At 38.5% G+C, this 25,047-nt stretch overlaps 2 protein-coding genes across 2 annotated transcripts in view; both read right to left on the bottom strand.

Moving 5' to 3' along the window:
* cep120 (centrosomal protein 120) overlaps nt 1-10,167 on the bottom strand; it is a 38,009-nt gene extending 27,842 nt beyond the window's left edge. Inside the window, exons 1-7 of the mRNA XM_067573157.1 lie at nt 9,877-10,167; nt 7,805-7,961; nt 7,518-7,632; nt 7,274-7,418; nt 3,412-3,560; nt 1,216-1,413; nt 903-1,127 (exon numbers count right to left, since the gene is read on the bottom strand). Of these exons, the coding sequence (XP_067429258.1) occupies nt 903-1,127; nt 1,216-1,413; nt 3,412-3,560; nt 7,274-7,418; nt 7,518-7,632; nt 7,805-7,961; nt 9,877-9,925 (1,038 nt within the window). The 5' untranslated portion in view covers nt 9,926-10,167. The remainder of the gene's footprint in view (nt 1-902; nt 1,128-1,215; nt 1,414-3,411; nt 3,561-7,273; nt 7,419-7,517; nt 7,633-7,804; nt 7,962-9,876) is intronic.
* Nucleotides 10,168-12,149: 1,982 nt separating this feature from the next.
* znf608 (zinc finger protein 608) overlaps nt 12,150-25,047 on the bottom strand; it is a 68,818-nt gene continuing 55,920 nt past the window's right edge. The window contains exons 6-9 of the mRNA XM_067573147.1: nt 24,199-24,368; nt 21,965-22,112; nt 20,461-20,517; nt 12,150-17,400 (exon numbers count right to left, since the gene is read on the bottom strand). Of these exons, the coding sequence (XP_067429248.1) occupies nt 17,381-17,400; nt 20,461-20,517; nt 21,965-22,112; nt 24,199-24,368 (395 nt within the window). The 3' untranslated portion in view covers nt 12,150-17,380. The remainder of the gene's footprint in view (nt 17,401-20,460; nt 20,518-21,964; nt 22,113-24,198; nt 24,369-25,047) is intronic.

The following is a 25,047-nucleotide window of genomic DNA, read 5'->3' as shown; positions in this document are numbered from 1 at the left end:
AAACTCAGATAAACAGTTTACATACAGACATCTTTCATGTTATTAGCTTAACCAGCAGCTGTGGTTGTGTACCAGCGGTAGATGGGACGCTGCAGAAGGATGGAAATATCACTTTTCTACATGTTTATGCTTGTTGAACAGGTGGTTTGATAAAATATTTATTGGCTTTTTACTCGTAACGGTTTCGTTGCACTTTATTAACGTTACGTTTCACTTCATCCATCAGTGTATATTATTTTCAGGTCTTATATATGGATGTATATGTAGGTATTTTCTTTCCATACATTGGGTTGTAAAGGTGAAGGAGCAAATGGAGACAGAAAAGAGCAGAAGAGACGTGTTACTCTACAAATATAAGCTGGAAATAGACCAGAATGCACTGCAGCTGAGAGGTTTATGAGCTATATGCATGACTCTTCCCTTCTCTTCCTGCACCATTATCATTATTATTATTATTATCAGTCTCCACATTCTACAAGATCAACAGTGCTCTTTTCTCTAAGAGCTGTCAAAAAGCTTTAACTAAGGCTGCCGATTACTTTCTCAATAAGTCAATTAAGTCTATAAAATGTCTGAAAACAGTAAAAGAATCAAAGATGATGTCTTCAAATGTCTTATTCTGTCCGATCAACAGTCCAAAACCCCAAAGATATTCATCTGACAATATATAAAAACACATTTTTAAAGAAAATTACATTTACTCTATTAGCAAAATAACTGTCGTATCATTTTCTGTTGTTCAACTAACTGTTGCGGCTGTTTCTTTTACTCCATCAGATGTAGAAAACAGGCACAACAACAGTAAACTACTTCACTAAAAAAAACAATATTAGTCTAAAGATTAGAGGTAACTGCACAGAACATCAGTTTTCAGCTGTTATAAAGTATAGATCAGTGCGTACCTGCGGTGTGACCTCCTCCCTCCGGAGGGTGACGGCCACTCCGACGGTCGGCTGCAGGTCTGCAGGAAGAGCCGGCAGCGTCTGCTTGATGCGTTTGGGAGGTTGGAGTACGAACGCTCCCTCCACCGTCGCCGCCTTGTTCTCCAGATCCACAGAAACGGCCGACAGAGCCGAGAGAGAGACGTCCGTACCGCCCAGAGAGTGATTCCCGCAGCAGAGGTGGATCTGAGGACGGACGGGAGACGTATGAAGACCGGTAAACAGGTAAACAGGTAAACAGGTAAACCAGTGGGTCAGACTGGTCGACTCTCACCTGTAAACTGGGCTGCTGAGCCAGGAAGGCGTTGAGGACCTGTTTGCTGCTGCGGATGCGTACAGAGGCGCGCTCCGGCTCAAAGTCGGGGCTCAGCAGGTTGTGGAAAGGCTCGCTGGTGATGTCGTTCCCCAGTAAACAGTAGTAGAAGAAGAACTCGGAGCCCTCTGCTGACAGTTTCATGGTGCTGGGGATCAGCTGCAGGAAACGACGAGGAAACACATGAACATTTTAATTTGAATCAATACTGGACACTCTGACCTGCATTAACTGATGGTTTTGGTTACTGGGAGTAGTGGAAACAAACTGGAAATATAATAGTTTTGACTTAAGACAGCCAGTCTATAAATCACTGCATGTTATAATAACCTGTATCAGGGTTTCTGCAGGTTCACCAAATAAATTTAAGACATTTTAATGCTACATAAAACACAAATTATTTACCTTTTTCAAGTCTTAATGGTCAAAGAATAAATACATAAATACATGAATTAATTGTTCATATCACATGTTGTCAGTACTTCCTGCTGTATAAACAATAATTCCAACATAATGTATCAGTTAATATGACCTGGACCCAGATGAGTGTTTTATAATGAAAAATTTAAAACATTAAATGAAAATAAAAGATGAAAATGACTGGATGGAAGTTCCACTGTTGCACTTCTAGTTTATAGATGTAGAAACGTCTCTAAATACACATAAAGAAGTTAATGTTACTCTCAGCAGGAAAAAGACAATATTAAACACATTTAGACAGGAAATATAAGAATCTTTAAAACCTTTTAAAGGAAGTGAAACCTGCAGCTGTGATCAGTAAACACAGGATCCAGCTGGATCATCAATCAGTCAATTAATCAGAATATCACAGACTAACTACATGTGTGACATCGAGCTGGTCAGAAAGTTTACAGCAGAAGTTTTGGGTTGTAAAAACCAAAACAACGAGCTGAAAGATGCTAAACACTGAGAGTTTGTCACTATGAGAGATCCTTCATCATTTGATTCATTGTTTGATACAAAAATATTGATTAGAGCAGCTTTCATTTGTTGAGTTAGTCAAAAACAGACATATATTGATCTTTACTGATACTGTATATCTGTCACTAGTGTCAGATATCAGCTGATTACTATTCTAATCATTCATCTGTAAACTAGATGAACAAAAACAGTTTTACAATTAGTGCTGCAACTATTTATTATTACTATTGATTAACCTGTTGATTATTTTCTTGTATTATTGATTAGTTGTTCAGTCTATAAAATGGTGAAACATGTTAATTACTGTTTCCTGAAGCTCAAGATGCAACTTAAAATGTTTTGTTTCGTCTCGACCGACAATAATAATACAAAGATATTCAGTTTATGATCACAGAGGACTAAAAAAATAGAAAATATTCATATTTGAGAAGCTGAAACAAGAGAATTTCAGCATTTTTTCTTTAAAAAAAATGACTCAAAACAATTAATAGATTAGTTGGCAAATAACTTCCTGTTGACTAATAGATTGTTACGGCCGTAGTGTTGTGTTTGTTTCTTCCTGTTCTCACCTGTGTGATATACATGTATATATATATATATACACATGTATATATATATATATATGTTACTCTCTTCATCCTCTGGATTCATTTCAGAGACGTAAAACTGATGAATCGACTAATCGCTGCAGCTTTATTAACAGTTAAACCAATGACATCATGTTTTAATCAAAGGCTTCCTGTCAGTGAGAGACTTCAGGTTAAAGTGATGAAAGAAATCGGTTTAATTTGGCGGTGAAGACAGTCGGCGTCGTCTATGACTCTCTGGAGAACAGACGTCTGTGTTGAAGCAATAATGTTTTAACGACGATTACAACCTGAGATGTTCTTCTGCTGTTCGTTCTCTCATCAATCTGTGCTGCACATTCAGCACATTTACAGTTATTTTGTGATAAACTGCTGTAATTTTCCTTCTTTAATTGTTTATTCAGCTTCAGTTTGACTTTTCCCAGAATGAAAAGTGGAAAAAGCAACAACAGTGAGAACAAAGACTGAGAGTTTACAGCCAAGAAAAAGTGACCGTTTCTCCGTTTTCTCTTATCAAACTTGAGTCCAGATGCTGGAAACGTGACGTCATGTTGTTCAACATTCATCCAGTTATCAGGAATAACAAAACGTTCACACTCAGAGGTCAGAGGGAGAGTAAGGGACTGACCTGTTCTAGTTTGGTAGCGAACGCCACGGTGACGGACAGGACGAACATGTCAGAGCAGTGATCTGCAGGTCCCACCTGATGGTAACCCTGGTCTGGGACCAGTACAGCCTCCAGCTTGTCTGGGAGAAGCTCGGTTACTGCTGGAGAGCCTAAACAGCAGGACAGAGACCAGTTCACACAGACAGGCAGGAAAAAGAGAAGAAGAAAAGAATATAAGACAATAAAAAGTTAATTTGCACAAAAGTACAGCGAGCAGAGACGACGAGTCCTCATCAAAGGATGATTCTCTGTAATAACTGAAACCTTCTCACATTAATGGTCTTTGCACATCAAGGCTGTTTTTTTTAATCCGCCTCAAAACGCTGCAACATACAGACCAGATGATGATCAATAGTCGTCCTGTGATCAGTCTGTGTGTAACAGCTGATAGTATCAGTGTTTCCAGGCTGTGTTGTTTGTGTGTACGGTGGCTCTGAGTGGTCAAACAACTCTGTAAAGGTTTTTGACGGATGCAAAAAAAAAAACACAGAAAATCGAACCTGCTCCGAAAACTTTAACGACGGACGAAACTTTTGGAGTCGTATCAACATGCTGGGCAGTAAAGTACACCCCCGCAGCCCCTGCAAGGCGGGGGCCCCGCGAGGTGGGGGGGAGGCCCCCGCCTGTAAAACAACTATCTTTTATTTTTTTTACCACAACATAGGGTTCAGGTCATGATGTCTGTATTTTGAACATAAAAATAAAACAAATATTTAAAATAAAATAAAAACTTCACTGGTCCACAGTTTTCTTTGTTTGATACATCGGGGATTTTTGGTCCAATTAATACATTAGGCGGGAAATTCAAATCAATACAGCTCAGTGACAGCATGGGCACCGCTGTCAGAGACACTTAGAGAATGAAACGACACAACAAAGAAAAATCTGCAGAATTTTCTGCCAAACTTACGAAAATCACGACTATATCTGGAACGATAAATCCTGTCAGATGTGAAGAAGGATGCAGTCTGTTAACAGGTGGGTTCCTGCATAGCTGACAGTGTTTAGCTACTATACAGTTATCGACCATTTTGGCAAGATGAACAGTTATTAAACAGCCTTATTGTGTGAAGTTAGTTAGCTTGTATGTTACGCTGAGTTTTTTTCAGAATAATGTTATAAGGCTTTCATATCGCCGAACCTACGGGGAATTTGTCTTCAGGCACAAAAGCGGCCATAGACCCCCCCCTTAAAAAAAAATCTAAATATTTTTATTAAGGGCCCACTCAAGGATAGCCATGGAGGGGGGGGGGGCGGTTACGTTACAGCGTGTAAACATGATCGACACAACATGACGTCGTATTTATTTTTTTAACATGCAACAATTTTGGACAAAGAAAACAGACTTGGTGTACAAAGACCTTCAGAGTGATTTTATTGTTTTTGTTTCAACTTTTCAAAACATTTAAATCTTCTGTTTTAGAGCCCAGCTGATGTATCAGACCAATAACTTTCATGTTATCAGAGACTTTAGTGTCTTTCTGCAGTAAATCAGCTGATGAGGATCCAGGAGAACTGAAATGTCAGAGATACGTCTGGGAAGATTTAAAACTAGTCAAGAAAGATCAAAATTCTGATTTACTGACTTTTATCTCTAATCAGAGTCAAGGCTTGAACACTGGATCGTTTCCCATAATGCAACTCAATCCCGTCTCTGGGTTAGATCGATGGCCGGTCGTCAGTGTTTTTCACAGATTGAGTAGTTGTGTAACACACTTGAATCCAGATGGAGTGTTTGCAGAGAGAGAGAAGAGGTCTAACAGACTGACCCCGATATGACAACCCTGATTAGACTGAGAGTGAAACATGAAATACTTCACAGTAAAGCACAACATAAATCTCACATCTGTGTATCTTGTCGATCACTCACACGCTCTCCTGTCAGACTCTTGGAAGCCGCCCCGTCCTGATTATTTTCCCTGACAGCTCCTCATGGTCTGTGACAGCAGAGCTTCTTGGCGGCTTCACAGATGATTCAGTCACTTTCAACTATTTTCACTCATCATGAATTAATTTCCTCTTTGGCAACAGAACGTTACAGGAGCCGTCAGAAACTGCTGTAAGTTGAGCAGGACTTTGTGAATACTTCAGGGTCTGACTCACTGACAGACGAACCATAAATGGACTTGAAATACTCGCTGCCTAGCAACAAGAAGGCTACAAACAACCCATAATGCAACACTCACTGTAGGAGACACTGTTTACATTTTTTTTAAAAAGATCTGACGTCGTGGATCTTTATAACTGTTTAGTCCTTGGATGTAAAACAATCTTTGCTTTTTCAAACACAACTTCCAGAAAATATTCAGGCCGATGTGATATTTTTAGACATTTTTTCCATCTGCATGCTTCATCACATCCAATAATACTGAAGTCATAAAGCAGACTGATTATATTTATTATATTTACATATTTCAAACTCTTTTTTTTTGCTTTGTACTGTTTGTTGTTGTATGTTTTGACTGTAATGGACTTACAGACGCACACTGTCCTGTTCAATAAATCAAATCAACACTGTGACAAAGTCCGATCCCAGATAACCCTGACGATGACCTCACAGTGACATCATCAGTTATTTTCTCAGACTTGACAAAAACTCCTCCAGACACAGAAATCAAGATAAGACTGTTTTCACAGGCCGAGACGAGTAAACTGATCCTGATTAGAGCTCAACGAGATGTCGGAAAAATATATCCTTTATTATGATTATTTTAACAGATATTACAGCTGTGATATGAGTGAGAGCTGCTGCATTCAGAACTAACTCTGGTGCATTTATGTTGAACACATCAGGGGTGTCAAACTCAAACACACAGCGGGCCAACGTTGATATTTGCATATTTGCCAGGTGTGGATTTTAATCCCAAAAGTTCCTCCGTAACACACAGATGTGAGTCGACTCCCCGGATGAAGACTGACAGCTGGGTCAGCTGCTCTCGTCCACAGCGAAGGCAACCAAATCTTTTCCCTTTTCCATCAGCTGGTCAAATAGATCGGTGGTAGATCACATGTGCGATCAGTTACCGTGTTTCTGCTCAGGCTCACATTTGAAAATGTTTGTTTTTCCTCCGGGAACACGAGGTCACAAACTTTTCATCATGCACTTTTTCACAAAAACTAGTCTTTACAGCAGCCTCACTGTGTCATGTGGCTTTTTTGAAACATAGTCTGTTGTGAAACCAAACTTCTGTCGTGGTGTTTCGTTTCATAGTGTCGTCTAATGTTGGTTAAAGCCACGTTGGCTCCACATACAAGACAAACAGGTCCCACCTGCCCAAAAAGCTCCTGTTTTCTGTCTTTCTTTTCGCCGTCTTTGGGAGGGCTAGCACGGTGCCAGTAGTAGAGGAGAGGGTGTTTATGGGTCCTGTCCTGATTGACGCGCCAAAACACCAGCAGAGCATTCTGGGACTTGTAGTATTAGCGGTACATGTGCTGTATAATACCAGCGGGCCAGCTCTAGTAGTCATTTGGTATTACCTGGATCAGAGTTTGACACCTCTGCTCTACATGGTCCCAATAAATACAACAGTCTTGATTTTAGTGGGAACGGTCATTTTTATATTTCATTTTCACTGAAAAAAATAAACAAATGATGATGTAATTTTTTTTTTGCTGGGTCTGAACTGACAGACGTCTGCATCTCTGCAGCATCACAGTGTTTCATATATAACGGTTTGTTGAGACACGTTGGTGATTTGGATATTGCTTTTGGCCATATTGCAATTTCAATAATTCAATTAATTGTTCAGCCCTAATCTTAATGAGTAAAAAACAAACAAAAGTTTATATAAAGGGAACAAACAGTGTTGTTGAACCAGCTGACCTTGTCGAGGCGGGGCCTTCTTGGCTTTGAACCTATCAGGAGAGGGTTCGGAGGGCTTGGTGTCGTTCTCCAGCATCACGCTGATGAGGAGGGCGGGTCTCTGTTTGGTGTATTTACTGCTCAGCAGCGGATACCAGCGAGGCTCCTGACACAAACACACAGGAAACACACAACCTGTCACTCTATCAGACCAGAATCTGGATCTCACTGGTCTTCACCCAGTCAGGAGGAAGAGCAGCTTTACCTGTTTGACCTCTTGTACTGATCGGAGGTCGAGGACGATGTAGCCGACGTTCTCTTTCCTGTTGCTGACAGAGTCGACAGCAAAACACTGAAGCTTGATGGGAGTCCTCTGCAGCCTGGAGGACGATCGACAGTTTACTGACATTTATAGAGATGAAACTATTAGTCGATCGAAAGAAAATTAATCAGCAAAACTGCCCAAATTTCACTGTCAAATGAGACTATTTGATGCTTTTATTTGTCATATATGAAAATAAAGTGAATATTTTGGAGTTTTTTGCTGCAGACCTGTGTTGGTGCAGCGTCCTGCGGTCCAGCTCCCAGGCCAGCTCGGTGCTGAACTGCGGCTGATCTCTGTGCTCCACCGGGTCTGTGGCCAGCTGCTCGCCGTCGAAGCTCGCCTGGACCACGAGGCTCAGCCGGGGACTCTTCGGGAAGTGACGACCTGGGAGGAAGAAGAGGGAAGTTACAAACTGACAACTGACATCACAGGTTCAAGCTGTTAAACTTCCAGCAGCCTCACGTCAGACGCAGAAAGGTTTTAGGTGTCAACTGTCCTGATTTATTTCCAACAACAAGTTGTCTCATAAAGTAGCAAAAGTAGATGATAAGTGAGTCTTTTCTACAGTTGGTCAGCCTCAGAGTGACTTTATATTTACTGGGCCAGTAAAGGAATTACAGCTTTCTTTTGTAGTAATAGTGGCAGCTGTCATCAAGCATCATTTGGAGTTTGTTTGTTGTTTTTCCACATCTGTATGACATCAGTAACATTAAATAACATTCACAACACTTTCAAGCAAATCCCTCAATGTTGACAGTGTGAATATATTTCAATACGTTCATTAAATATTTACACTTAAGCGTCCTCATGGTCTGGGTTGGTTTGGTCGGTGGGTTAGGGTTGGTAAATGGAAACAGACTTCAACACAACAGGAGAATTTTGACAAACTACTTATTAATAACGAGGATTCAATAACCAATCAACACTGAGTTGTTACAGCTGAATAAGTGCAGAAGATGACATCACTGTACTGTCATACAGATGTTAACACCAGGAGAGCAAAATATCCAAGCTTGAAGTTCACAATGACTCTGTATCACTGACCTCTGTGACTCAGCAGATTCTGTAATGATGAGTCACCAACTCTTGACAGTTGAGGTGTTGAGATATAATTAATATCGCTTCTGCTGTCACAGCTGTCAATGTTTTGGACCCTTAATACTATGAAGTCATAACTTATAGTAACAGCTATCAAAGCTTGTCACTTTTTCTGGTTACAGCTGTCAAAATACAATATATGACCACGATTAAAACAAGCTGAGACTGTAACATAATACAACATAGACGTTTTGTTTGTCATGTTTCAAGTTTCACATGTCTGTGACGTGATTTCAGCTCCACCTGAGACTGAAATCACCTCTAAACTTCTGAGATGGTCTCATTTACTTTCCTTCTCTCAGACTTATCTCGTGACCCTTTGGAGGAGGGCGACCCCTAGGTTGGTAACTAAAACACCTGACTGTCATTTTTCTGCAGAACATGAACTTTAAGTACATTTTAGTGTTAAAGGACAGGTTCACAATAGTTCAAGTGTGTCTTAAACCAGCAGTCAGGTGTCCATATGAACAGTGAAAGAGGTTTTCCTCGCTGTAATCATTCCTCCTGTTCATACTGGATATTAAAAGATCCTTCAAATGTGCTTTCAATGGAAGTGATGGAGGCCAAAACCCACAGTGTTTCCACACAGTCATTTAAAAGTCTCTGTGAAGCTTATATTCAGCTTCATCAGTCTGAGTTAGTCATATCAAGTGGATATCTGACACATTTACAGTCTTTTTTGCATCAAATTCCCTCTATGTGTTTCCTCGGACAGTGTTTCCCTGTTGAGCTGCAGATGGAAGTATAGTAACAAAAAGAGGAACTTTGGCCCTAAAAAGACTGTAACGTTGAAAGATATCTACTTGATTTGAAGCTTCATATTAGCTTCAGATAAACTTTTAAATACATTTTTGCACAGAAGGAGGACTGTGGATTTTATCCTCCATCACTTACATAGTAAGTGCATTATGAAGGGATCTTCTAATGGTTAGTATGAACAGGAGGAATGATAACAGCAAGAAAAACATGTTTAATGTTTATTTGGGCTCCTGACTGTTGATTTAAGACACACTTATAAACTGTGAAACTGTCCTTTAAATACCAAACAGCAACAGGTTGCTTCCAGTCAGCTGGTTCATACGTTACTAATGACACTGATGTATGCGAGTAACGTTATATCGACTAACACACTGTATACTTCACAATTACAAGCTAACCTTAAGTCTCCCCGTTAAGCAGGTTATCCTGCTGAGCTTCTTACCTTCCAGGATGGACACAACGATGAGAAGTTGGTCTGTCTTCGAAGCCATGTTGACATTTGTAACAGTTAACGGAAAACTTCCCAACTGTCGGTTCAAAGTTCTCTTTACACCTTCGTTTAACTCCGAAATGTCCTGATGTGGAGAGAAAAAAAAACTTACACACGGCAGAGGTTTTGTTTACAGAGAGGAGGCTGACTGTCCGTTACAGGGAGGCAGCAAACAGCCGCTTTGTTGTCAAGCTTTGGCGCCACCCATTTTGTTTCAACAGCGGAAGTGATGATGGAGGCGCGCATGCGTAGAGCGCCCTCTGCTGGAGGGAGGCGGAACAGCACCAACACAACTGCTACTAGTACTGCTGCTACTGTTCGGTGTTGGGAGGCGTACTGAGATACTATATTGAGGAACTAGAGGCATTTTGCGAGGAAAAATGGGAGAAAATTACAAAATACAAGCATTGAAAGACTTTTATCTGGCTATGACTGAGGTAATTGTTTTTGGAGCCAAGGAAGAACATTTAAAAGTCAGCACTCAGCTTCAATCTATAATGTTAAAAACTACAAGCCAGAAATCTTGTAGTGTAGTCATGGACTCAGACCTGAATTTCAACAGCCACATTAAGACAATTACAAAGTCAGCTGACTATCACCTGAAGAATATAATAATATCAAGAATTAAAGGACTTATGTCTCAGCAGGATTTGGAAAAACTTGTCCTGCATTTATCTTCAGTATTGACTACTGTAACGCTGTCTTCACAGGTCTCCCTAAAAAATCAATCAGACAGCTGCAGCTGATTCAGACGCTGCTGCTCGAGTCCTCACTAAGACCAAGAAAGTGGATCATATCAGTCCAGTTCTCAGATCTTTACACTGGCTTCCTGTCTGTCAAAGAACTGATTTTAAAATGCTGCTGTTGGTTTATAAAGCACTGGATGGTTTAGGGCCAAAATACATTTCTGATCTGCTGCTACATTATGAACCATCTAGACCTCTCAGGTGGTCTGGGACAGGTCTGCTTTCTGTCCCCAGAGTAAAAACTAAACATGGAGAAGCAGCTTTCAGTTTTTATGCTCCACATATCTGAACAAACTCCCAGAAAACTGCAGGTCTGCTGCAACTCTCAGTTCTTTTCAATCACAGCTGAAGACTTTTCTGTTTGCCTTTTATGAAACCACATCAAGGGTTAATATTTTACACTGCACTGTTACTTTTATTCTCTTGTTTTATCTGTCTTATTCCCTTTTTAGCTTCTTTTTATTTCTAAATTTAACACATCTGCCAGAGGTGTGTTACTAAGTACTGACTGTGTTTGGTGCCCAAACCTTTGCATATGATGCAATGATGTTTTCATTTTATTTATTTTATCTTTTTGTTAAATGTATGACATAAAAAGTAATTATTTAATATTGTTTGATGAAAATATTGTGGGGTTTTTTTTTATATATCCTAGAGAGACTGTGTTTACACCTTTTCAATTAAAAAAATCACCAAAATATTGTATTTGTCAAGAGGTGCCCAAACTGTTGCATTCAACTGTAAAATATTGATCTGAAAAGTGACAAGAAATTACAGCTGTGAAATTAATGTTGTGGAGTATAAAGTAGCATAAAAAGGAAATACTCAAGCAAAGAATAAATACCTTAAAATAGTACTTAAGTGCAGTACTTGAGGACATGTACTTAGTTACTTTCCACCACTGTTACAACTACTAATGTGACTGATTTAGTTAACTTAATGTTATTTAAGTGTTGTCGGGTCATCTCATGGCGCAATGAGACATCTTTACATAGCATCATGTAATCAGTACGCAGCTTCCTTCATGCAAAAATGTGTAAAAAAAATATTTGATTATGTGTCAGTCAAACATCAGTCCAAGTGGTCACACCAAAAGGAAAAAATGTAATGATAATGATAATTAATAGTAATCCAATCTGATACTTACTGATACATAGTTTTCTTCCAAAAAAATCCAATGTATTTTCTAAATAAGCTGTCAATTTGAAAACTATTTCAGTCATTTTAAGAAATTAAAGTAATATAATTAAAAAAAAGATAAATGTTTAAATTAGCAGAGATCTTCTATACTGTAACTACTAAAAGGTGAATCATGTTGCATCACAACGTGTCCTCTGTAAGACGTAAAAACATTAATTTATAGACATTTCTGTTCATCATAAAGTCAGCAAAAATTAACTCCTTAGTGTAATAATATATTAATATTATGTTGGTTTTATATTACACATGTCAAAAGAAAACTCCACAGAGAAAACAATATATATAAACATCCTTTAATCATGATTGCCAAACATATGAATTAAGGCATATACAGTATAAAAAAGCAACAGCAGGTTTCATGTTTATACGATTTCAGTGTGTTATTAACTGGATACACCGGGTGGATGAACTGAACATACCAAGCAGCCTTTATAAGACAACACTGTGTCTTCCAAAAGATGACAGTATTTTGTAAACAGAGTTCATAGCACTATATTCAAGTAGTAGAATGATCACTGATACTATGCAGGTAAGGTGTTGTGTGAGGGAGGCAGAGCCGCTGCTAGACCAGGTTTGGTCATTGCACCTGTTGTTGTCAGCCATGTTGGCTCCACAGTGCTGCTGTAGAGATGTTATTTATATTGTTGTTATGTTGTGATCACATCATATGAAAGTTATGGGTGTTGTTTTCTCTTGTTGGTTCATTATTCCTTTATAATTACCCTCCCAACTGCTCCTGTAGTCACACCAGATATGACTCAAATTAAGCCTAAATTAACAGTTTTTATTTCAACAATGTATAGCACCTTTTTAATTAGCTGAATCAATTGCATTAGTGTGCAATGTTGGGTTTTATTTGGATATTCGCAGCCATTTTCCTGCTTTAATAACACTTTTGATGCTCTTTTCACCAAGTGGTAACCATCAACAATTCTTTTTTTCAATGAATTACAGAGAGGAGGCTGGCGTGAACGTTTGTTTCCCATAATTAAGGTCTGAATGTGATGACATGGACGCCACGTTAAGGCTCAAGTTTTTTTCTTTTTAATATTTTTTGGGGCATTTCGTTGACATTGGAGAGATGACAGGATCTGAAGGGTGTGATGTGGCGTAACATGCAACAAATGTCTGCACAGACGTTGCAGTTATATGGCATGCGTCTTAACCAGCAGGCTACCGGGTGCACCGTTAAGGCTCAGAGTTGGTGGAACACCCTCTGGCGACCATACTGGATTGTTTTGTGCATACAATGTCGACTGGCTATCTTTCCAGCTAACAGACTGTCATGGAGCCTACTTCTCTATTTCCTTTATGTAATTTTCTTGGGGTCAGTGTTGGTGTGTCTGCTGAGAGGACGATTCCTCTCGCTCATCTGATCAACATAAATATGAGCCGTAAACTTGTGATGTTTGAGAAATGCTTGTTCACTTGTGTTTAACCCTCCCGTTGTCTTCCCGTCGACCATGCAACTTCTGTCCTCCCAGGTCAATTTTGACTCGGGAGGACAAAACTCCACAGATGCTATAAACTTTAATAAAACACCCAAAATTCAATGAAAGTAGTGATCATTACTTTTACTTGCAGAGTGTGTGGTATAGAACCATCCATGTGATTTTCAGGCAATTAGATGAAAGAAATCCATATTTCTGATATAAAAACATTTGAAAACGGGTCAAATTTGACCCGAGGACAACAGGAGGGTTAAGAAGAAGGAGTGCACTTCCCCTTTAAACTGTCTCTGTGGGTCATTTTTCCTGCTGTAATGATGGTCAGATCCAAAGACGAGAATGTTTATTTATTTATCAACCTCATTAACAATATGTATGTTTTTATTATGCCTCTTGAAGGGATAAATTTGATGTCGAAGTACATTTGAGAACCATTTAGCTCCAGATGAGGGAGACTGATGCCACCTGGCTGAAAGTGGCACTAATTGCAGAGACCCTCCCTGATTGGCCACAGAAAGCAAGTGATGAGTATAAAAGGGTTTTGGAAGACAGTAAACAGGTTGGTCTGTTGTTCCCTCTCCAGGGAAATGCAGGACGACCAGTGTTTTGAGGACTGTGAAGGTTTTTTTCCCACTAATTATCTGCAGACGACCCAACATGACAAACCTAATGAAGTTGTTTTTGTTTCTCGTTTTGAGGCTGATCTGACTAATTTTTTTCTATTCTTAAAGATCGACACCTGCATGCTGGTCCATCCTTCCCACTACCAAACCTCAAGCACAACTCAGACTATACAGTAACTATCTAATATATCAGCTTCCAATCACTGTCTTGTTTTTGTCTGATTAACCATTGTATTTAATGAGCACAATAAATTTGCTCATTCGGTTGCTTGGCTGAATTATTCATCAAGTATACAAGTACACTGGTCTGATTCCAGTCACTCATAATGGTTTTGAGTGCGTCTACTTGCAGCTGATCTCAGTCCAAATCAAAAGTACAGTACTGGCTTTTGGTCGCCGTGGTCACCTGACAACTGTAGCACTACATTTCCATTTATTCATTTGGCAGACGCTTTTGTTTAAAGCAACGTACAAACGAGGTACAATCCGAGCCATAGTAGACTGAGAATAAGCGCTTCAACACTCAAGTCCGTGTTCCACCTGACACAAGAGCCACGAGGCATGCAGGTGCATGAAGTGACGCCATGATGTACCAAACCAGGGTGCTAATGAGATAAAATCCCTGCTTCCGTGCTGGGAAACAGAGCAGTGGCCTATCCTGAGTGTCAAGACACCACCAGTGTGCAGGCTTGCAAACAAGCTTTGGTTCACACTTCCATGTTTTTGGGGTCATATCTGGAACTCACACTTGGCCATAATCGACCTGACGTGGTTGCTTGATCATTTGGAAGCAGCTGGTGGATTGAGGCTGTGCAAAACTCGTCTTGGTCGCCAACCTGCCGGTATGTTTGTGCAAAAATGCCAAATTTAATTTTGTCAGGAGTTTACCGCTGGTCTTAGCTTTTTAGGTCATATTCCAGATATTGTTGTTTCCCAACATCACAACTCATAATCATATACATACACAGTACAGTATGACTCCACCGGTGGTTCTGCGGTGAGTTTCAGGGAGTCTGGTACTATCGTGAGTGGTTCAGATAATAAAGACAATGAGCAGCACCAGAAATGAAGTGAAATTTGTGTGCTGGGTTTGTGAGGTCAGAGATATGGCACCATTGGTAAAATACCTGACCGGCCTGTCTATCAGAGGCTCTGCCATGAGCTAGTTTACTTGTAGGGGGGCACGGGAGCAGCGGCGGGGCAAAGGATCATGGGACTCCTGACGATGGGGCATCTCCCTGGCATCACTCACAGTGAAAATGTGGGCATTTTACTTCAAGGACAACTCCAGTGTAAGATACAGTGTACTGCATCACTGTATTGCTTTCCATTGTTGCAGATGGTTTTCCATCTTGTATCGTGCCAAATGGCATTTTTTAGTATTTCATTATCTTATTTAAAATAAATATTCTGAGAGAAAAAACATCTAGTGTTATGACTTGATCCCAGCCAAGAAGAGTGATTCAATTTGGAGCTGTTAACGTGTAAAACGTACATTTAATTTCGTTGTTATTTGAACATTTTGGTTTGATTTGAGCCTGTGTCTGGTTGGGTTTTGGCTGACAGGAAGTGGTTCTGACCGTAACCACAGAGAACATTAGTTGTCAAGTTTTATTACAGAAAAGAAAACTAGAAAATCCTCTTGTGTTCCCAAACGGATTTCTTCTTGTGTCTTTGTCATTAGAAACTCTGTTTTCTTTGCTGTTTGAAATTAAAGGGGAATTATTGAGCCTTATTGGTTTGGCTTGAATGATTTAAAAATGTTCCTGGTTGGTAGTATTTTATGCTCCAAACTAAATCAAATTTAGCAGGTTCTCAAACTGCGAGCCAATGCTTTTATACATGACTAAAAACAATATACTTGAATAAAACTGGTGTGACTCTATGAAGTAAAACAAAAATCCTCTGGCCAGTGTGACTGACCAACAATGAAGCTTCTTTTTGGTCATAAACTCACTATTTTTCCTGAGTGAACTTTCCAAATTATGTTTAGTTTTGAGTATGCTGCCAGCCTTAAGAGGCGATATTAAAGAAAGGGATATTAGAAAATGAGCAAAAACTCAATTTAACACTGGAATTGTCCTTCAGAGAGAGGTACTGTGACTGCAGGTACATGTGCCCTTCATGTTCAAACAGATTCCTTTAGCATAAACTCACTGGCATTCCTCATTAGCATTCGTTCACCTATAGTTCCAGGTTGTACCTCAGATTTAAACATCATTTTTACATTCGAGACGTTTGCTGATCATTGATAATTAGATTCAGACAAAAGCCATTTTTTTTAGTTAAAATCCTGACGGAATTTTGTTTTTACGACTTGAATCATCGGAAAAAGAGAAGATCTAAGTAATTAGGATTCACCTTGTGATGGACATGAACATCTGTACCAAATTTCATGATAATTTCTCCAATATTTGTCAAGATATTTCACTAGAGCATGCTGCTAGTGTGGCTAAAAAGTCTCAAATATAAAAAAAACAGTACATAAGAGGCACAAACTGGAGCTAACATTCACATTGACCTTTTGGCTCTTACAAAAAGCTGTACATCATATATGCAACCTAAACAAAAACATCATTACACGTGCCTCCAGGACAAACTGCTGCATGAATCTAATAAAGAAACTGCGGTTCTGGTTCTACTGGTTTTTTTCCCCCCACACCGGCCGCTGCTCCCCTGCATGGCTGATGGAGATCAACGTAGATTAGGATAAAGCATGTTAGTGCTCTGCCATGAATCTGTACAGAATATTTACACCACTGGGTTCCTACATGGCACTGGGCAGGTTGATGTGAAGGTTTACTCTCACATAAAGACAATACAATCAACATGGTTACGCTCAAGTACAGGTTAGTAATACAAATGTAGCGTCAGCACTATGGAGGGAGGAGGACCACTTCAATAATCATAATGATAATAATAAGGATAATAATAGACTTTTTAGCTTCCTAATGCTGTGTCCCAATAGGAGTTTTAAAAAAACGATCAACACTATTGGGATATGTAAGTCATCTTCAGTACATTCAGTCATATCATCATCATAATACACTACGATAAATGTGCATTTTATAAAGTTGACCACCGCTGCATGTGCGGCGTTCTGGGATGTTTCGTTTTATACGCACCGCCGGCTTCTGTCAAAACTCTGCAAAACTGAAAGCTTCAAAAGTCTGAGATTCTGGATTTATACAGATAGTTCCTCCTTCAAAAAAGTCCAGATCCTGCTCTCCATCTGTTTGTCTGCTCCTCTGTTTGGCCCGACTGCTCCTCAGTGGTGTGTTATAAAACAGGTGGTTGTCATTAGTAAGAAATGAAAGAGTTTTTTTTTTTTTTTTTTCTCTTTGTTCTCTGCCTCTCAGCGAGGCGAAGCTTATTCAACACCATGGAATTGATGTCTGATAAATCTGCCGTTCCTCATGTGAGACGTCGTCACATGGTCCTACTTCTTCCCTTCGCTCTCTGCGGAGACAAGAAGACATAAAAACACACAAAAGCTTTCAGTCTCATTTTGTCTGTTAAGCTCAGGAGCTCCAGTCAGGAGTAAAGCTTTGTTCAGACTCAGTGTGAAGTATGAGGGGGTACAACTGTTTCATAATTCGACAAAATTAGTCCAATTGTGCAACTTCTGTGTTAGTCGAAAAATGTTTCAGTTTGAAATATTTGCACTTAAGAAAAGAACAGAAAGAACTGAGACACCTGACAAGTTTTAAAATCAGTCAAAGTCAGAGCTAAAACTCAGACAGACTGCAGAGTGGCTGTTAGTCAGATACATCTAACACTGGTACAACGGCTTTTTGTAGAAAATAAACACAGACTGCAAAAAACACTTTAACGGTCAAATTCATGCACATTCACATATCTTCCTTGTCAAAATCTGGCGCCTACATTACCCACAATGCAACTGGACTGCTGACTGGGTCAAGGTGTCATTGGATAATTCGTAATTCATTTGTAATTCAAAAACCAAAAAACAGTAAATTTGTTATTTGTTTCAAAACAAAAAAAACGTTTTTGATGTCAGAATCAAATAACGAAAAACCAATCAAACCCGGCCCGTGTTCGGTTTTTGCCGATTCGTTTTATCGTCATTCCTTTTTTGATTGAATATCCAGCAGGTCTGCGGACATTCAGCCAATTCGTTTTTGCGTTTGAAACCAAAAACCATAGCAACGGTCGCTGAGGATCATGGGTAGGCTAATGTAGCCGCTTCCGCTATCGTACAAAACTGACAAAAATACTTGATTTCTAAACCAAAATTGCCTTTTGAATTTGGTTTTCTGGATTTTCGTTGGGAAACTAAAAAGGAATAGATCACGTGATTTCGTTTTTCGTTTTTGGTTTAAAATGAAAAAAGGAAAAAACCCTGTGACTTCCGTTTTTGGTTTCAAACGCAAAAACGAATTGGCTGAATGTCCGCAGACCTGCTGGATATTCAATCAAAAAAGGAATGACGATAAAACGAATCGGCAAAAACCGAAAACGGGCCGGGTTCGATTGGTTTTTTGTTATTTGATTCTGACATCAAAAACGTTTTTTTTGTTTTTTTGTTTTGAAACAAATAACAGATTTTGAATTTTGAACAGTTTTGAATTACAAATGAATTACGAATTATCCGATGATACCTGGACCTGACAGTCTGGAGATTCACCAATTGAGATGCTTCCTGAACAAGAGAATGTGGTCCTCAAGTTACAAACTGTGATTTTACTAACAGTATGTCAGCAAAATGAACAGAAACAATAACTCTGCTGCATCTTATAAACAGTACTCATGTATAAATGGAGCTTTAGTGAAAGTTCAGTCAGGAAGACTCTTTTTTACAAGCTCCGGTATGTAGTTTTATCTCTCAAACCATCTGTCATCCCCCATCTCTCACACACACTCACTCATCATTTCCTTGCTGTCATTCCCCAGGGCTTCAACTGAGACATCAGCTGGTCACATCTAACCAATAGCACGGTGACACATCTTCACTGTCAGCCTATCTTTGCTGCTTGTCTTTTTAAATATGTCTTCTCCCTCCCTGCCTCGGTGCTCTCATGCTGCCGTTATGCGTCTTCACAGATTAATCGATGCATCACTTCATCAACCTCACTTTTGACAAGACTTAATCATCAGTATCATCCATATAATAAACTATTCTTTTTGCTTTTCATCAACGATAGGTGATGAAATTTGAAAACTAAACTAAAAAAGGCCTCAAGAGGCACCTGTGCACTGGCTGAAATTACACATCTGCAGAGGTTTTGTGCAAGGAACATAAAACCAACGCAGCAGATGTTACTCAAAGGTTAAACTTTTAAATCTTTCTACCAAACATTCTTTTCCTATGATCACACGTAATGTCTCGTTATCTCCGTAATCACCCAAATTGGTTTCCTCTCAGCCTTGAGAGAAACAGAACATAAAAGGCGAGATGATATCATGTATCTACACATACAGTATGACCAGCCTTTGTTATTTTCAGATAATGACATAATTAAGTCATAATTGCAAGAAAAAGTGGTTTGTTTTCACAAGATAAGCAGATTGTTTTAGTGATTTTCAGATATAAGAGCTGAAAAAAAAACAGCAACCATCACTGCTTTTGGCCTCTGTGCAAAACTGCTGTTATTCTTCTTCATTTCTGTGCTGTTTCCAGTGTCAACATCACTCCTGTCTATTAATCTCCTCTATTTCACAGCAATTACCATTTATAGATAACTGCAGTCTTTGCTTCACTAAGGTAATCATCACATTATGCTCTTTAACTGCCTGGCAGGCTCCCTCTGCATTACTTCACACTTTGAAACAAAAGGCAGTGATGTATGGCCTATATAAAAATATATATATATATATGGAAAACACTGCAGAGTTGGTAACGAGCTGCTGGGTGATAATTTAAGCAACGAGCCTCAGAGAGTCGAATAAGCACTGAAGATTCAGATATTAGATTTATTGACCCAACAGACGACCCGAAGATGAAACAGTTTCCAGCTCGTTTTGCCCTCAGTTTCCATTTTATGAAAGAAAGATTTTATTTTATAAGGTGTAAACTTATAAAAAAGGAGGATAAGAGGATAATCTATGAGTCTGGGATATATTACATATATAAAGAAGATGCAGTAGCTTAAACAGATACCACAAGAGGCTAAATTGGCCACTATAGAGGATGTTAGTGGAGCCTTACATGCTGCTTTTATATATGTTTTTATCTTGTTTTTATTAAGTCAACACTGTTAAAAATGTACATTTTAATAAAATACCTTCAGTTTATAATCTTAATGATTTCATAATCACTTTAATCATTTACTTTATCACATTTATTAAGGATTTATCAAGTAGATACAGCAGAGAGCAGGGAGCCAATGACTGAATGATCTCATGTGAACCAGTACAAAGTTTGATTGATACATCATATTACTGATTGGAAGGACAAACACTCCCTGAGCTCCTCAAGTATCTAAATCATTAAAGACCAACAGGAAAATGGAGGAGCAGAGGATAAATATGTGAGAGTAGTTTTTAGAGGTAACGTACCAGTAGAGGAGTGTCCCGACACCTGCTGAGTGGAGACCAGCGACCTGGAGCTCAAACCTTCAACATACAGAGAAATAAACACACAATGAGAAAATCTGACATGAAACCAGAGCTGCAATGAACAGTTGATTAGTTACCAACTATTTTGATAATCGATTAATTGTTTGGAATCGTTCTTTAAGTAAAAAAAACAACAAATTTTCTGGTTTCAGCTTCTCACATGTGAATTTGTTGTAGTTTTTATGAGAATAAACTGAATATCGGGGACAAAACAAGACATTTGATGATGTCGTCTTTGGCTTTAGGAAACAGTGATCGTCATTTTTCACCATTTTCTAACATTTTATAGACCAAACAACTAATCGATTAATCAAGAAAATAATCAATAGATTAAAAATGAATGAAAATAATCGTTAGTTGCAGCTTTACATGAAACATATGACCTTTAATCTCAAGAACACAGAGAGTAAGACTAAACAAAAAACCAGATCAGCTGTAAAACTGATATTTTACAAACATTGAACAACAGTTTATCCCATGATTCATAGTCACACAAGTGCTTTTAAAACCTCTTAGGAACATACAACAGTGAAGAACAAAAGTTGTGAAGGAAAAAACGGTAGTCGAACATGACTCCTCTACTAACAACAAAAAGCCAAACATTTTAGCAGAGATGGATGACGCCAGTAAAAACTGCATTAAACACACTAAATGCTCAATATGACATCAGGAAGACTTGAGTCATTCATGATAATCAATAGCTAATTCTAGCCAGTTCCAGAGGAGGATGTTTTCAAATTTACAGCCAATCGAATGATCTTTGTGACTAAACCTTGTAGACCTTTAGTGATCCTGACAGGATAAATAATAACCGATAAAGCTGCTCTGAATCAGCAGCAACGTGAAGTTTATCTCAGTTAGAACTTTTCTTCTATAAAAACACTTTGAATTACAACCTGCTCACATCTTTATCTCTGTTCCAAGAAACTCTTCTCATAATCGAAGATATTAACATTTTCCTAATAGGTCATTTTATATGTAAAATACACTTTAAGGAAGGAAATATTCCAGATCATTTCAGACTAACTCAGATTCATTCTTACTCAACTAGACAATCATCTAATCTTCATCTTCATCTTCAAGTAGAGGTCAATTCCAATCAGATACAAGGGTCCAAATTTATGGAACTACTTTTCTCAGCGGATTCAGATTTCTTTGTCCTTAAAGTCCTTTAGAGCATCATTTAAAAAGGCTTTAGTTTTGTTTTTTGTTGTTATTTTTCTTAATAGTCTGAATTTGTCTTTCTTGTATATTTATATATGTGTGTATTATTTAGAGGTAATCAGTCTTCTCCCTGCATGTTGATGTTTTTCTTGTATATATACTGAATGTGTTTCATTTCAACCAGCATAAATAAATAAACTCAGACTCAAAGTAAATAAGATGCTTTTTTTTTCGTCACATTTTGCCAGTTTGGGTCTCAGTGCGACACACTCGGCGGTACCTTGGTAGATGTCGTACTGTCCTGACATCAGGTTGTAGCTCATACCCAGGTGTGTGTGATGGTGTGTGTGGAGGTGTCGGGCGAACGACACGTGGTTCCTCTCTCGCTCCGTCTCTCTCTCTCCCTCGGGGGAACCCTTCTCACCGGGCTGTGTGAACACGAACACACACACACACACACACACACACACACACACACACACACACACACACACCTGGATTTACACTTTTCTTCTTCTGATCCAGAAAACTTTTCATTTGTGTTGCATGTTAATGAAACAAATCACACATTAATTACATTTAAGGGTATTTATGTAACTTGATGCCTCTGAGATGTGGGAAAGAACAGTGATTTGATGTCTTGATGAAATAATGAATAATTCAGTAATAAAAGCTGAGTAACAACTAACACTGAAGGGATGTAATGAAGTTTAATTATATAAAATGGTGTAATTCTTGTGACTTTGTGCAGCATTAATCACATCATGTTTTTTGTAATATGTATATTTTCATTTTCACTTTGAGAAAATGAAGACTTTGATAATTAGTCATGTGACTCAGATGTATTCATCACACGTGTGAGTACTCAGCAGTTGTACTGAGCGAACCTGAAGAAGCTACAGGCGAAACACGTTGCTCGCTCTTAATAAAGTCACAGTAAAGTCGTTACAGTGTGCAATGGTTCGTTTTGATTTTCACCTGCGACCGACCAGCACCTGTCTGAAAATACCGGCTGTGCATGAGGAGTTCTGTCATTTTATACCACTCAGGAATGTTTAAAGGGGTTTAACTGTATCTTTCATGTCCACAAAACATTTCTGACTGTATTGAAAGTAAAAAAAACCCAAAATTTTCTCCACAAATTCAAAGTCCACACATTTTCTTCAGGATGAATTTAGTCTCTCAACTGCTAATTTAGCTTCTTCTACTGTGAGTCTCCATGATTGTTTCACTACATCACACTTCATTACTACACTACTAAAACCTTATAGACAGAAGAAACTTGTAAACATACTTGATATGATTCATCTGCTTTAGTGCTACACGAGCAGATAAAACTGTATCATCTGCAGTGAATTAAAGTAAAAAGCAGCTGTTGATGGTGATGGATTATTTATCCAAGTGTCAGAAAGTCTCAAGTTGCTACAAGTTGAAACTAATTTTGTACTTTAATGAGTAAAAAAACCCGACAACTTCCTGGCAAATACAAAAAAAATATCAAAAACATTGCAGTATGTCTTGTAAAATGATCATGAGTGAAGTTAAAGGTTCTGAACTTTTAATAACTGGACAAAAACGAACAAAAACGTGTTTTCTGTCAAACTCCAAAACTATTTTGATTTTTCATATTCTGCCAAACAACGAAATCATATAACTTATTTCTCTTCTTGCATTTATAAATGTGTTTGGGGTGATGAAGTTGTTTTGTTTGTTGTTTACAACAGTTATGAGATTTGAAAGGTTTATTGATTTAATATTTAATATTACAGGTATCAGAGTGTCACGCTGGTTTAAAGTATGTTGTTAGAGTTTGCTCTTTATTCTTGGAAACTCCAACAAAAAATCATTTTCAATAGAAATGTAGCTGCCCAGAGTGACTGCTTATAGAACGAAAAGTACAAAAAGCAATTATTAACAGTATTGATTCAGCATCCACCTTTTACAAGCAGGGATTTTAACTTTTGGTTCCTGTTGTGTTTGTCTTTAAAAGCTCCTGAAAACTTGGTTTCAAATCCTACATTTAGTAACATTCAATATTAATTCAGAATTTTTTGAGTCATTATGCTTCAAAGTTTTCTACGGTAGATATTATTTATTAAGAGTTTAACACTTAAAAAGCAGATTATCTGAGGCTAATTGGATCAGATTTGATTAACAGTGATCTGCAAGCAAATATCATCACATTTTGATTCAAATATTTAAATATTGCTAAATCCTGATTGGTTTGGAAGTGTGTGACTTTTTCTAACTGAGCTCCGCCCACTGCAAACCAGCGAGAAGAGCACAGAGAAAAAAATGCAGAAATTTCTCTCATGAAGTATCCACATTTGTTCTAACTTGTCTTCATCACTTATAGTAAGAAGCTGACTGAGAAAATATGATGTCAGAACCTTTAATCCTCTTTTCTGTTGTATGATTTTTGGGTTTGTTCATCAGGAAACATCAGATATGTGTCGTATGAAGGAAAACAAATATCTGCAGGGTGGATGTGACGGTAAAGTGAGCGGTGCTCACAGCGGGTGATTTTCCGTGGTACTGATGGCTCTGCTGCTGCAGCAGCTCCATGGCCGAGGACGAGGACGAGTCGCCGCTCTGCTTGCCGCTCACCGCTCCTCCTCTGCTGGGCGGATTCACCTCCGACTCCTCCCTGCCCGCTGTCTTACCGTACAGAGGGTAGTGGAAACCTGGAGGACACATTTACAAGTACAACACATAGTTACTTTATACGGACCTCTAAAAGACGGAACAAGAAGGACATTTTGAAGCTTTTAATAGCACTGCTGGGGGCTTTATAAATATCAGGGAGTTTGTCTTTAATGTGTGTGGGAGTGCTCTGATAATTGTTCAGCACTTTGGTTAACTTGTGTTGTTCAATCTCAGAAAGTAACTATGCATGACTTTAAATGAATTAGGTGCTGAATGCACTTTGCAGCACCTTGACTGAGAGTGAAAACACTTTTTTTTCTTTCGTTGTTTGCATTTTAATTAAAAAAAACTGATTCTATGACTCAGAGGCTGCTGCAACATATATTTTCATACTTTAAGTTAAAAAAAAACCCCTGAATTTTCATGAAAAGCTGTTTAATTTTCAAATGCCGGGCCATCATTATAAATAAGAAACTGTTCTCAATGTCTTGCCTGGTAAAAAAACAGGTTAAATAAAATAAAAAAATAAAATAAATTAAGATGCAATTCAAGCAGTGGCTTACCTTACTTGGTAAGGTTTAAGGGGTTCATCCAAAATTAATGCCTTATAACATATTAAAGGTGCTATATGTAAGAATTTTAGTTTAAAACATTCAAAAATGAACTAAAATTATCATCAGAATGTGAAGAAATAACAGTTTTGATGTAACGTCAAAG

The sequence above is a fragment of the Thunnus thynnus genome, chromosome 2, assembly GCF_963924715.1.
Source record: "Thunnus thynnus chromosome 2, fThuThy2.1, whole genome shotgun sequence".
Lineage (NCBI taxonomy): Eukaryota > Metazoa > Chordata > Actinopteri > Scombriformes > Scombridae > Thunnus > Thunnus thynnus.
This window is presented reverse-complemented; position numbering and strand designations above follow the sequence as displayed.